The sequence below is a fragment of the Triticum dicoccoides genome, chromosome 5A (assembly GCF_002162155.2).
Source record: "Triticum dicoccoides isolate Atlit2015 ecotype Zavitan chromosome 5A, WEW_v2.0, whole genome shotgun sequence".
NCBI lineage: Eukaryota > Viridiplantae > Streptophyta > Magnoliopsida > Poales > Poaceae > Triticum > Triticum dicoccoides.
In genome coordinates, this window is record NC_041388.1 from 15,725,144 (window position 1) to 15,737,404 (window position 12,261).

General features: G+C 44.0%; 1 protein-coding gene across 1 annotated transcript; it reads left to right on the forward strand.

The window, feature by feature from the left end:
* The first annotated feature begins 1,744 nt into the window (after positions 1–1,744).
* On the forward strand, positions 1,745–6,356 carry LOC119299048 ((E)-beta-caryophyllene synthase-like). Its single transcript, XM_037576355.1, has 6 exons — positions 1,745–1,879; positions 2,136–2,394; positions 2,496–2,868; positions 5,264–5,482; positions 5,576–5,711; positions 5,988–6,356. The coding sequence occupies exons 1-6, from the start codon at positions 1,745–1,747 to the stop codon at positions 6,354–6,356; spliced, it is 1,491 nt and encodes a 496-aa protein (XP_037432252.1).
* The last annotated feature ends 5,905 nt before the right edge of the window (positions 6,357–12,261 follow it).

Below are 12,261 nucleotides of genomic sequence, written 5' to 3' on the forward strand. Positions count from 1 at the left end.
CACCGGTGCCCTCGAGCCTCCTCCCCTCTTTAGCCATACTTTGGCATCTGCCGTGCGCCCACCACGACAGTGTGGAACTTGAAGAATTTTTTCGTCATAGCTCTATTCACACATCATGCAAACATCATACATGGAAATAGATTTCTTAGAATTTTCAAACCACATATATCCATATAAGGCTAATCATAGCTGGGAGTAACTTTCATAGTGAGTAGTAACATATTTGTAGTATCGTGCAAACCTTCATTTATTAAGATGTAGATTCATATTGCATTGGGGTTCGTTATGTTAAGATAGCGTGTTATGTTACCACAAGCATCTCTCTATTCTTAAGTACTTGCCACATAAGCAAATTTACCTTCGGATGTGCTCATGCAGTGCATATAATGCGTTCTGGGCTGTGGGCCAACAGTTGATTATCCAATAGAAGTCTTCTTGATATATACTAAATTGGTCTGGATGGGAAGGACGTAGATTAAATCGCAAAAGAAATAAAGAAGTTATGTGTCGAGTAAAAAAGAAACTAGGGAGTACCTCACCAGCCAGTTCTCTTTAGATCGCACAGACGTGTGTGTACATGTTTACGTCGTACACAATTGAATCTCAACCACATCTATAATCCATAATACCTAAATAGTTGATCCCCACTACTTCTAATTCTGTCAACATACGAGTCATCCACCTCACCAAGTGTGTCACGTCAGCATCCACTAACAATATTTTTCAGCCCATGCAAACCTTATTCAATTATCACTAATTCTCTCAACATGCAAGCATCCAACTTCAGCCCATGCAAACCATAACAATATGTTTATTTTTGTCACTGGACATATGTATTAGATTAGATAATTATTTAATTTATTTACTTCCTAAAGGTTGTGAAATGCCCTGATTTAGACAGAATGCAAGTACGGAATATTTATATGTTCAAATTATTAGCTTATGATTTAGATCTTTTCTTTCATATATAAGTCATTTGTAATTAATTTTTATATTCCTACAGCAACTCGCGGGGAAGGTTTATTATATTAGAGATCCAACGGCCATGGAATTTTGGAACATGGTTCCACACGCATCCACTATGACTAGTAAAATAAGAAAAATGCTGTAAAAACCAAAAAAATGTGTTTTCGTGTGTTTAAAGTAATTTGAAGGTTTGATTTTGTTTCTTCGTTAAGAATATCATGGTTACATGTCATTTCTTCGTGAAACTTCACAAGTTCACATGTGAATAGACACTCGATCAAGTTTTGTAACCTTAAATTTTATAATTGTTTGATTCTTTTGCTATTTTTTATCTTATTGGGTGCATGAAATCATGTTCACCATTGTGTTTTTTAGATCCAACCATCTAAAATTTTTAGATGATGTGACTTTACATGGTGTCTCTCTGAGTACCTCCAGTTACTAATATAGAATCTTTTCGGGTGGCCCTGCCGAAAGGGAACAACGTACTATGAAAGAGACACATGTCTTAGAATTTTCAAACCTCTACATAACTTCTCGAATAAAAAACTTTAATTAATGGGCACATTTGTGCCACAATACTGAAAGTGACAGTTACAATATCACGTGAATTTTCCATTCAGTGTTCCTGTGTCTCTCCAGTATTATACACGTGTACCGTTTAGGGGCCTCTCCTGTTCTAATTCTTATATAAAGCCAACCAGTTCACAAGGCATGCATCACCAACCTTAACATTATCAGAGAGAAGTGATCAGCTGAGCTCGAACGTTCTCCGGCAATGGCAGCCTCCGTGGAGAGTCACCGTCGCCCACACCCGCCTGCGATGAATGACAACCAGCGCAGCCACGGGTTTCACCACCCCACCGTATGGGGGGACTTCTTCCTTGGTTTCAGGCCATTCTCTCCGGCGCAGGTGAACTAAATTTAATCAGCACACTCCAGTTTTGTACCTTCTTGTTGGAGCTAGGTTGGATGAACTAGTAGTACTTCCGTTGCACAACTCTTTATAGATGTCGTTTTACAGAATGTAGAAGTTAACTTAAGGTTTAGCGGATAATATAACGCACATCATGAAGTATGTTTTTGTTGAAACATATTTTCATGCAAAATGGACTGTTGAAGCATAACCTCGTACACCAAGTGAGTACTAATGTTACATGCTCTTGCAGTGTATTTCCATGAAAAACAAGGCTGAAGTAATAAAAGAAGAGCTGAGGGCGACAATAGTAGATTCGGGTTCTGTTGATCTGCCTCAGAAGCTTGAGCTTGTCGATACTTTACAGCGGCTTGGTTTGGACTACCACTATGGGACGGAGATCAATGATTTGTTGTGTGGGATTCATGATGCCGGCGATGAAGCCCACGATCTTCACACGGCGGCCCTTCGATTTTATTTGCTCAGGAAACAGGGATTGAATGTTTCACCAGGTATAACGAACATAATTAGAATATCAAAGACGTGGGTAGGTGAGGTTTTCTAGAATTATTTGTCCTAATAGAACCATGTACTATACATTACAATGCCACAGATGTATTCCTAAAGTTCATAGATGACGAAGGAAAGATTACGTGCAACGACACAAGAAGCCTCTTGGGCGTGTACAACGCTGCCCATGTTCGAACCCATGGTGAAGAAACACTCAGCAGCGCGATGGCTTACGCAAAAGACCATCTTGAGCGTGCCGTGGAGCAACAGACAATTCCACCATCAATATTGCTCGATCAGGTGCGGCGCGCGCTGAAAACACCTCTTTTCAGGAGGCCTCGCAGAGTTGAAGCGCGACACTTCATCTCAGTTTATGAGAGAATGAGTACAAGGAATGAGGCCATTTTGGAGCTTGCAAAGCTGGACTTCAGTATTCTGCAAGCCCTGTACTGTGAGGAGCTGAGGGCTCTTACTCTGTAAGTGACTCTCTATGACGAAATCTGCTAGTATATAACACTGGACATGGTGTCTCGCTGAGTAGGCCGAAAGCACCGGCCGCGGGCACCAAAGCTGGATCCCTTGTGCGGAGTAAGGGCGCCTCACACCCAGCAGCGAGTGCTGCACAAGGAACCTCCAAGGCAGCTACGTGTGGTGGCCTAGCCACAAGACAAGCCTCCCATGGTGAGCTACAAACAAGTCTAGCAGGAGGGCTTGGTGGCTCACGTGGTGAGCTAGGGCCATCTACACCTAGTGACGTTGCAAGTGATCCAGGAGATATGCAAGGTTCTTTACCAGCGCATGTACGTACAGTTTTGCCATGCTTGGCCACTATAATGCAAGAAGATGGGAACGGCAATGTAACATCTGTACCCGGGGATGAAAGTCTAGCTTTGCCAAAAGCAATGTGCGAAGCAAACGGTGAGGAGTTACTCCTGAAGGTACAAGGAGCCATGCAAATAATGTCGTCTCCGAAGGCACAAGAGACGAGGACAACGCCACCTACACCTGTACTGCTACAACCGGTGTTACACCATATTCGGAGAAGACTCTTCGGACGATTGACCCGGTAAAAGTGAAAGGGAGTGGGCGACGGTGTCTAGCAAGTGCCGAGGACTCGGCAGAATTTGTGGACGCAAATACGAAGGAGTGTTGGCGTCATGCTATGAAAGAAGAGTTGGGGTCGATCCATGACAATAATTCATGGGAGTTTGTGGATCTTCCCAACAATGAAAAGACTATAGAGCTTAAGTGGGAATTCAAGGTCAAGAACGATGTTGAAGGGTGGATGAAGCACAAGGCGCGGTTTGTAGCCAAAGAGTACGTGCAAGAAGAGGGTGTGGACTTCGAAGAAGTGTTCGTTCCCATTGCAAAGATGGAGTCGGTGAGATTACTCATCGCTCTCGCGTCTCAGGAATCATGAAAAGTACTTCACATGGATGCAAACTCTATGGTTTTGAACGGCGAGATAGGAGATGTGTATGTGAATCAACCACCGGATTTCATCAAAGAGGAAGAAAAGCACAACGTACTGAAGTTACACAAAATCTTGTATGGACTATGGCAAGGACCTCGGGAGTGGAACATCAAACTTGATCGGACATTGATTTCTCTTGGATTTGAGAAAGCCCCACTAGAGCATGCAATGTATAAGAGAGGTGAAGGAAGGGATCGTCTACTAGTTGGCATCTACGTCGACGACCTATTAAATACCGAAGCAGATGAAGAGGTGATTGCAAAGTTCAAGCTACAGATGAAAGAGTTTTTCAAGATAGATGATCTAGTTCTTTTGAGCTACTACCCCGGGATAGAGGTACATCAAAAGACGGAGGGGGTCACACTATGAGAGGAGGCATACGCAAGGAAGATACTTAAAAACTGTGCTATGAAATATTGCAATCCAATTGACGCTCCGACGAAACCTCGTCTTGAGCTGAACAAGAAGAGTAAAGCACCCGTAGTTAATGCAATAGAGTATATTGCAGCTGCCACTGCGGCGTGTGAAAGTGTGTGGCTAGGGCGGCTACACGGTGATCTCATGGATCGAGATCTGGAACAAGTGGTGCTTAATGTTGATAGCAAGTCTGAAAGTTTTCTGCGCGAAGATCCAGTGCGGCATGATAGAAGCAAGCACACTGATACGGTGTATCACTACATAAAGGACTGCGTGAAAGAAGCTAAGATGAAGGTCAACTACGTTTGCACCGATGATCAGATGGCAGGCATTCTAACCAAGGCTTTGCATCGAGAGAAGCTCTTGGAGATGCGAAGAAGGCTCGGCGTCGGAGCTGTGACGTAACGACGTCGTGTTTAGGGGGTGATTGTTGGAAGTAAACCCGACATACCCTCCCAGCTGGCGGTGTTTGGGTCGTGTACGAGCATGTATCCGATTAGTATTTGAGTCAGAGTTAGTCTAGGAGTAGTATTACTCTAGATAGCTTAGCTTTCGTACTATATATATGTACGTACCCCTAGGCTTGTAATACCACCGTGAGATCAATAAAGCAAAACACCAGGCTCGAGACGGGCCTGTGGCAATCATCCAAATACTTGTGTGCGTGTTTGTTTCCGGCCGGCTGGCCGCCGTGCACGTACGTGTGATTTTGGTGTTGCACTACCGTGTGTATCGACGTAAAGCACTTCGTCGAGATTGTCAGCAAGGTTTGTTCGTCATCGTCGTTCGTCGTCGGTCGTACCACCGTCGTGGGAAGTACTCGACGTCGGGACTGGGCCAACAATATAGGCAAAATTTCACCTTCTGTCCCTCGGTGCAATTTGTTTCGTCACTAAGCTCTAAGTCCAGACACAACCCTTGAAATGGATTTCATATGATCCCTCATACCATTACAATACAAGTTCTTGGTTCATTTGCAGGTGGTGGGAAGGACTGCAACTACAAGACCACTTGAGCTTCGCACGAGACAGGATGGTGGAGATGCACTTTTGGATGCTTGGAGTTTTATTTGAGCCACAATATTCATACGGACGAATAGTGCTCACAAAGTTCTTTACATTTATATCGATATTCGATGACATTTACGACAGCTACAGCACCTTAGAAGAAAGCAGGCTCCTCACCATGGCAATGGAAAGGTCTCTATATATCTATGTTGGCTTGGGTGGTTTTAACAACCCATTAATGTGTTGCTTGATACTAATTCTAGAACAACTCTCTATTGTGTTTAGGTGGGATGAACAAGCCGCTGAACACCTCCCAGGTTACACGAAGTTTTTCTACAGAAAAGTACTCGCGACCATGAAGGTCATTGAAAAAGATTTGGATAGTCAAGGAAACAAGCATGCAGACTATGTAAAAAAGCTAGTAAGTTGATATCTCATGAACATGTTTAACTAAAGAAATATAAATCATTAAATACTTGCATATGATCATTATGGATGGAACGCAACTAGCACTATGACGTGAAGCCCCTGATCGCATTCTGGAATATTGATGTAGAGCCACTTGCATGCGTGTACAAATAGGTAAAAGTGATGAAATCATCAAGACTCTTGATAAATTTAAAATTTAAAATATTTTGACTCATAAATAGTGTACTAGATGTATGGTTCATCTTAACTGATGGCTTTGTTTCACAAGACATACAAAACTAATATCATAATATTTGTCGTCTTAAAAGTTATCACCTATACTTATGAAGAGCATGTTTTATTAATGTTCAACAACAACAAAGCCGCCACGTTACAGACGCCGGCTGAGGTTTGGCACACAATCCTCGCCATGTTTGCTGCTCAGAGTCAAGCTCAAGCGATCAACACCAGCATCGAGCTTACCAATCTTCAGAAAGGTAACATGGCCATGGCCGAGTATCTTGCAAGATTAAAAGTCTCACAGATGAAGTTTCCTGTACTGCCGCCGCGCTCTTCGGTCCGGAGATTGTATCCAAGATCCATGCCGGTCTGGACATGGAATATAACCATGTCGTCTCAATGCTTGCTGCTCGGGTGAACCAATCATGGGTCAGGAGCTCTACAGCCAGCTTTTGAGCTTGGACGCCCGCCTCAGCCTCCTCCACGGCACCAACCTCCGCCAGTCGTCCGCCAATTCTATCTCCCATGGTCGCGGCCATGGGCGCGGTCACTAGGGGCAGTACCGCAGTGGCAGGCGCGGGCGTGGCAACACCCAGGGAGATGGTGGCTATAGCAACCCAGGCATCGGCGGCTACAACAACAACAACAACAACAGTCGCCCTTCTTCCTCTCGGGGGCATCCTCGATGCCAACTCTGTAAAAAGGCAGGCCATGAAGTCATGGACTGCTGGGACCGGTATGATGAAGACTATGTCCTCGATGCACGCGATGTTGCTGCATCTATGCGTGAGCAAGGGGGCGATGGAGTATGGTACGTTGACTCTGGCGCAACGGATCATGTTACTGGTGAACTAGAGCAACTTGCTCTCCGGGAGAAGTACCTTGGCAATGATCAGATTCATACTGCGAGTGGTGGAGGTATGGATATTCGACACATTGGTCAAGCTTTTACTAATTCCCCTACTCTTAAACGTGATCTAGACCTAAAAGATGTTCTTCATGTTTCACAAGCCGAGAGAAACCTTGCATCTATGTCTTGTTTAGCCACCGATAATAATGTCTTCTTTGAAACTCACCCTCGTTACTTTTTAATAAAGGATTGGGCAACGATGGAACTCCTTCATCACGGTAGATGCATTGGAGGGCTTTATCCCATCACATCCGGAGCACTCAATCGCAAGCGTCATCAAGTTTATTCTGTCATCAAGCCCTCTTTGGCACGGTGGCATCAAAGATTAGGACATCCGTCATCAATCATAGTCAAACAAGTAGTTAATAAAGGCAATCTTCCATTATCACATAGTCAAATTAGTGAGTCCGTTTGTGAAGCTTATCAATGTGCCAAGAGTCATCAACTCCCTTATCCTAAGTCAAACAGTGTGTCTTATGCTCCTTTAGAGCTTATTTTGAGTGATATATGGGGTCAAGCTAGAGATTCTTTTGAAAGAAAAAAAAATAATGTGTCAGTTTCATTGATGATTATAGCAAGTTTACTTGGATTTATTTGCTAAAGTACAAATCCGAAGTTTTTTTTTGTGTTCCAAGAGTTCCAAAAGCTTGTTGAGAGACACTTTGACAGGAAAATTTTGGCAGTCCAAAGTGACTGGGGACGGGAGTATGAGAAGTTCAATTCCTTCTTCTGTAGCATAGGCATTGAACATCATGTATCTTGTCCTCATGCTCACCAGCAAAACGACTTTGTCGAGCGAAAACATCGCCACATTGTTGAAGTTGGTCTCTCCCTCCTTGTGCATGCCTCGATGCCTCTCAAGTATTGGGATGAAGCATTCATCGCAGCTACCTATCTTATAAATCGTCTTCCTAGTAAGGTCATTGGCAACTCTACTCCATTAGAGCAATTATATCATCAAAAACCTGACTACAACTCTCTCAAAAAAATTGGGTGTGCTTGCTACCCAAATTTACGTCCATACAATCATCATAAGCTTGAGTTTAGGTCTACTCAATGTGTTTTTCTCGGATATAGTAATCTTCACAAAGGGTATAAATGCCTAGAGATTGCAACTGGAAGTATCTATATTTCTCGAGATGTTTTTGATGAATCTTGACGTCGCTTGAAGCTATGTCGGTATTTCCCCAAAGAGGAAAGGATGATGCAACACAGCGGCGGTAGGTATTTCCCTTAGATGTGAAACCAAGGTTATCGAACCAGTTGGAGAACCAAGCAACACAACGTAAATAGCCCCTGCATACCGATAACAAGTCCTCGTAACCCGACGTGTGCCTCAAGATAGGCAAACGGACGTGAGATAAAATCGTAGTAGATTGATAGATCGAACGCCAAATAAAATAAATAAAAATAAATTGTAGGAAGGTATTTTTGTATTTTTGGTTTAATAGATCTGAAAATAAAAGCAAAGGAAAAGTAGATCGCAAAGGCAAATATATGAGAAAGAGACCCGGGGGCGTAGGTTTCACTAGTGGCTTCTCTCGAGAAAAATAGAAAACGGTGGGTGAAAATATTACCGTTGGGCAATTGATAAAACTTAAAATACTCATGACCATATCCAGGCAATGATCATTATATAGGAATCACATCCAAAATTAGTAGACCGACTCCTGCCTCCATCTACTACTATTACTCCACACATCGACCGCTATCCAACATGCATCTAGTGTATTAAGTTCATGGATAAACGGAGTAATGCAGTAAGAACGATGACATGATGTAGACAAGATCTATCTATCTAGAGATAGACCCCATCGTTTTACCCTTAGTAGCAACGATACATACGTGTCGGTTCCCCTTCTGTCACTGGTATCAAGCACCGTAAGATCAAACCACTACAAAGCACCTCTTCCCATTGCAAGATAAATAGATCAAGTTGGCCAAACAAAACCCAAATATTGGAGAAAAAATACGAGGCTATAAGCAATCATGCATAAAAGAGATCAAAGAAACTCAAATACTTTCATGGATATAAAAAGATAGATCCGATCATAAACTCAAAGTTCATCGATCCCAACAAACACACCGCAACAGAATTACTCCCTCCGTGCGGGTTTATTGGGCCTCTGAACAAACTAACCGCGTCCCATTTTTGTAAGGCCCCTAAACTTTTGCAGTAAATTCCCTCGATTCTCTCTTATGCATGCACGCAGGATTGGTTAGGCAGCCGCATCATTAGCTGCATGCACTATGCAATAACTGCTTGGCTAGTGCTAAACGTGAGCCAGCAGCTACATGTCATAAATTGAGCTACTCTGGTTGGCCATTGGCATTCTCGGGACAATGCATTCTTAGCGTTAAATCACCCACCATTTGTATTAACTTTTTTCCTTGGTACCTGAGTTTCTGCATGCAGGCCCAATAAACCTGGATGGAAGAAGTACATCATATGGATCTCCAAAATAGATATATCATAGGCGGTTCCCAAACAGAAAATAAATTTTATTTCTTTTTCCACCTTACTTTCATTTCCATGGCTAACCGTATCCACGGGTGCCTTCCATACCAACACTTTCCAAGAAATTTATTGTTTGACAACATAAAGTAAATTTATTTTTTTCATTTCGGGACTGGGCATCCCTAATATCTTTGCCTTACTCTCGTGTAATGACAAGTGAATAAACACTCATTGTGAGAATAACACATCTAGCATGGAAAATATTAGCCACCCCTCACCATTTCTCGATCGAAACAAACACACAAAAGAGAAGTTTATTTTGAAAATTAGAGATGACACATGCAAATTTTCTTAGGACGGCAAAAAGAATACCACATATAGGTAGATATAATGGACTCATGTGGCAAAACTGGTTTAAAGGATTTTGGATGCACAAGTAGAGATCATACTTAGTGCAAAATAAAGGCTAGCAAAAGATTGAGAAGCGACCAACCAAGAAACGGATAATCTCATAAGGAAGCATTAAGCATAATTAACACTACTGCAGGATGCTGCTAACGCAACACTATGATCAGAGACCCTTCCAAGAAACTGTGTGCGATGCAATAATCGCAAACGGTGGTGTAAAAAACCATCAAAAAGGTGCAAAACGTTTGCGATTGAGGATGCATCAAATACGGCTCAGATTTTAGTTGCATGTGTGATGTAGGGCACACGGTTCAGTTCAATTAACTGTTTGCGGTGAGGAGGAATAAAAGAAATGGGCAGCTGTGACGCCCGGATAATCAAACTACAATAACCTCTGCTAATGGTGCCATGTCACTTCTATTACTGTTGCTAATCTCGCGTTAGTTTGAAACCATTTCAAATTCAAAATCAAGCAAACAATAAAAGATTTCGAATATTAAAACTAAAATGTTCAAAATTTGGCAATTAATCCATAGAACTTATTGGCGGAGAAATCATCTTTTTATGAAGTGTTTAAGTGTGCAAAATTAAATAAAACAGCAGCTAAAACATATTCTCAAATGCTATTAATTAGTAAAAATGTGCAAACTAATTAATTGGAGTGCTAAATAAGTTGTGGCAGTGGCATACTTAATAATACTAATTTTGGGGCTAGATTCATATTTTACAAAACCAATAAAATAAAATAATAAAAATGAAACTAATAGGAAATCTAAATGGTTAAAGAGAGAAACAAAACAACAACATCAAAAAGATCAAAGCCCCATCATCCCCTGGGCCTTAGGCCTGCTAGGCCCAACCAAACCCCACCAGAACTAACCCTAGCTCGATCCCCCACCGCTCCCTTGTCTCCCTGTGAGCGCCGCCTCACGCGCACACACAGTCGCATGGGGGCGAAACGCCTCTGCTCGATCCCCTTATCCCTCCCTCACTTTCCCTTCTCTCGCCACCGCTGACCAGCGCCTCCCCGTCGCCTTGCTGCTCACTTCCTAGCCGCCATGCTCCGGTGCCCTCTGCCTCCGCCACGCGCCCCATTCTTCCCCAAGCGGCGCGTCTCCTTCTCCTGCTCGCCTGCTTCCCCGGCCAGCCGCTGCTTGCGCCATGGCCGCCGTGTGCGTATTACCCGCCGCTAAGCATCACCGTCGTCCCCGCGCTGTGAGGCCAGGTCCGGCCACTCTGTCGTCATCCACTACACCGTCATCGAGGAGCAGAACGAGCTGGGACGCACCAAGTCGAGCAGATCGACTTCACTTACCCGCTTCGGCCGCCGGCGTTCGTCGTCGACTATGGCGAACCCCTACTGCTCCTAAGCTTTCGCAGAGCCTCCATGAGCTCCATATGTGAGCTTTGTTCGTTTTTCTTCTCCCTACTGCTCGAACCCCCTACTGCTGCTTGCTGTTGGTGTTGTTGTCGCTCCGGTCGTCGCCTCGCTCATCCACTGGATCTCACCACTGCCCGCACGCACACGCCGCTCCCTACAAGGCCCTACCGCAGCTTGGCCGTGGTGGCTTTGCTGGCCCCTGCGCGCCGTGCGAGCCCATCTCCACTTGGTCGCGCTCCTCACAAGCGCTCCCATGCGTGGCCTCCCCACTCCCGCCGCTGCCACTGCCTGCTGCTGCTCCGGTCAGCGAGCCTCGCCGTGGCTGGCCTGGGCAGTGCCCACGGTCCAGCGAGCGCGTGCCCCGGTTCGCCGTGCCTCACTCCCCGTTGGCCGAGCCTGAGGCAGCGGGCGGGCGCCCGCTGCGCGACATCGGGCTGCGCCCGACACCTGCTAAGCAACCAAACCCGCTAGGCCCCCTGGGGCCTATGACATGTGGGGCCTGGCCCTAGAACGTTTAAAAAAGAGAGAAGAAAAGAAAAAGGAAATAAAATAAAAATGAATTAATAAAACTAATAATTAATTAATTAACTTAATTAATCTTTTTTAGTTAACCTAATTAACTATTGTGAATTAATTAAACTGTAATTAGATTAGTTAAATCCTAATTAGAGTAAACAAAGTATGACATGCGGGACCTACACGTCAGATTGACTCAGTCAACTCCATGTTGACTCCTGACGTCATGATGACGTCAGTGTGCACTATTCTGAATAATGTTAGAGTTAAATAATTAAATAAATTCTAAAAATGACTAAAACTTTAGAAAATCATATAAAATAAACCGTAGCTCAGATGAAAATACTTTGTACATGAAAGTTGCTCAGAACGACGAGACGAATCCGGATATGTACCCCGTTCGTCCGCCACCCATCCCTAGCATAGCGAACACGCAACTTTCCCCCTCTGATTCATCTGTCCGAAAACGCGAAACACCGGGATATTTTCCCAGATGTTTCCCCCTGTCGGTGTCAAAACCGGCGGATCTCGGGTAAGGGGTCCCGAACTATGCATCTAGGCCGGATGGTAACAGGAGGCAGGGGACACGATGTTTTACCTAGGTTTGGGCCCTCTTGATGGAGGTAAAGCCCTACGTCCTGCTTGATTAA

Coding starts and splice junctions, on each gene's coding strand:
- LOC119299048 (XM_037576355.1), top strand. CDS start 1,745: ATGGCAGCCTCCGTGGAGAGTCACCGTCGCCCACACCCGCCTGCGATG. Junction 1,880..2,135: donor GGCCATTCTCTCCGGCGCAG/GTGAACTAAATT, acceptor ATGCTCTTGCAG/TGTATTTCCATGAAAAACAA. Junction 5,712..5,987: donor CAGACTATGTAAAAAAGCTA/GTAAGTTGATAT, acceptor TTGTTTCACAAG/ACATACAAAACTAATATCAT.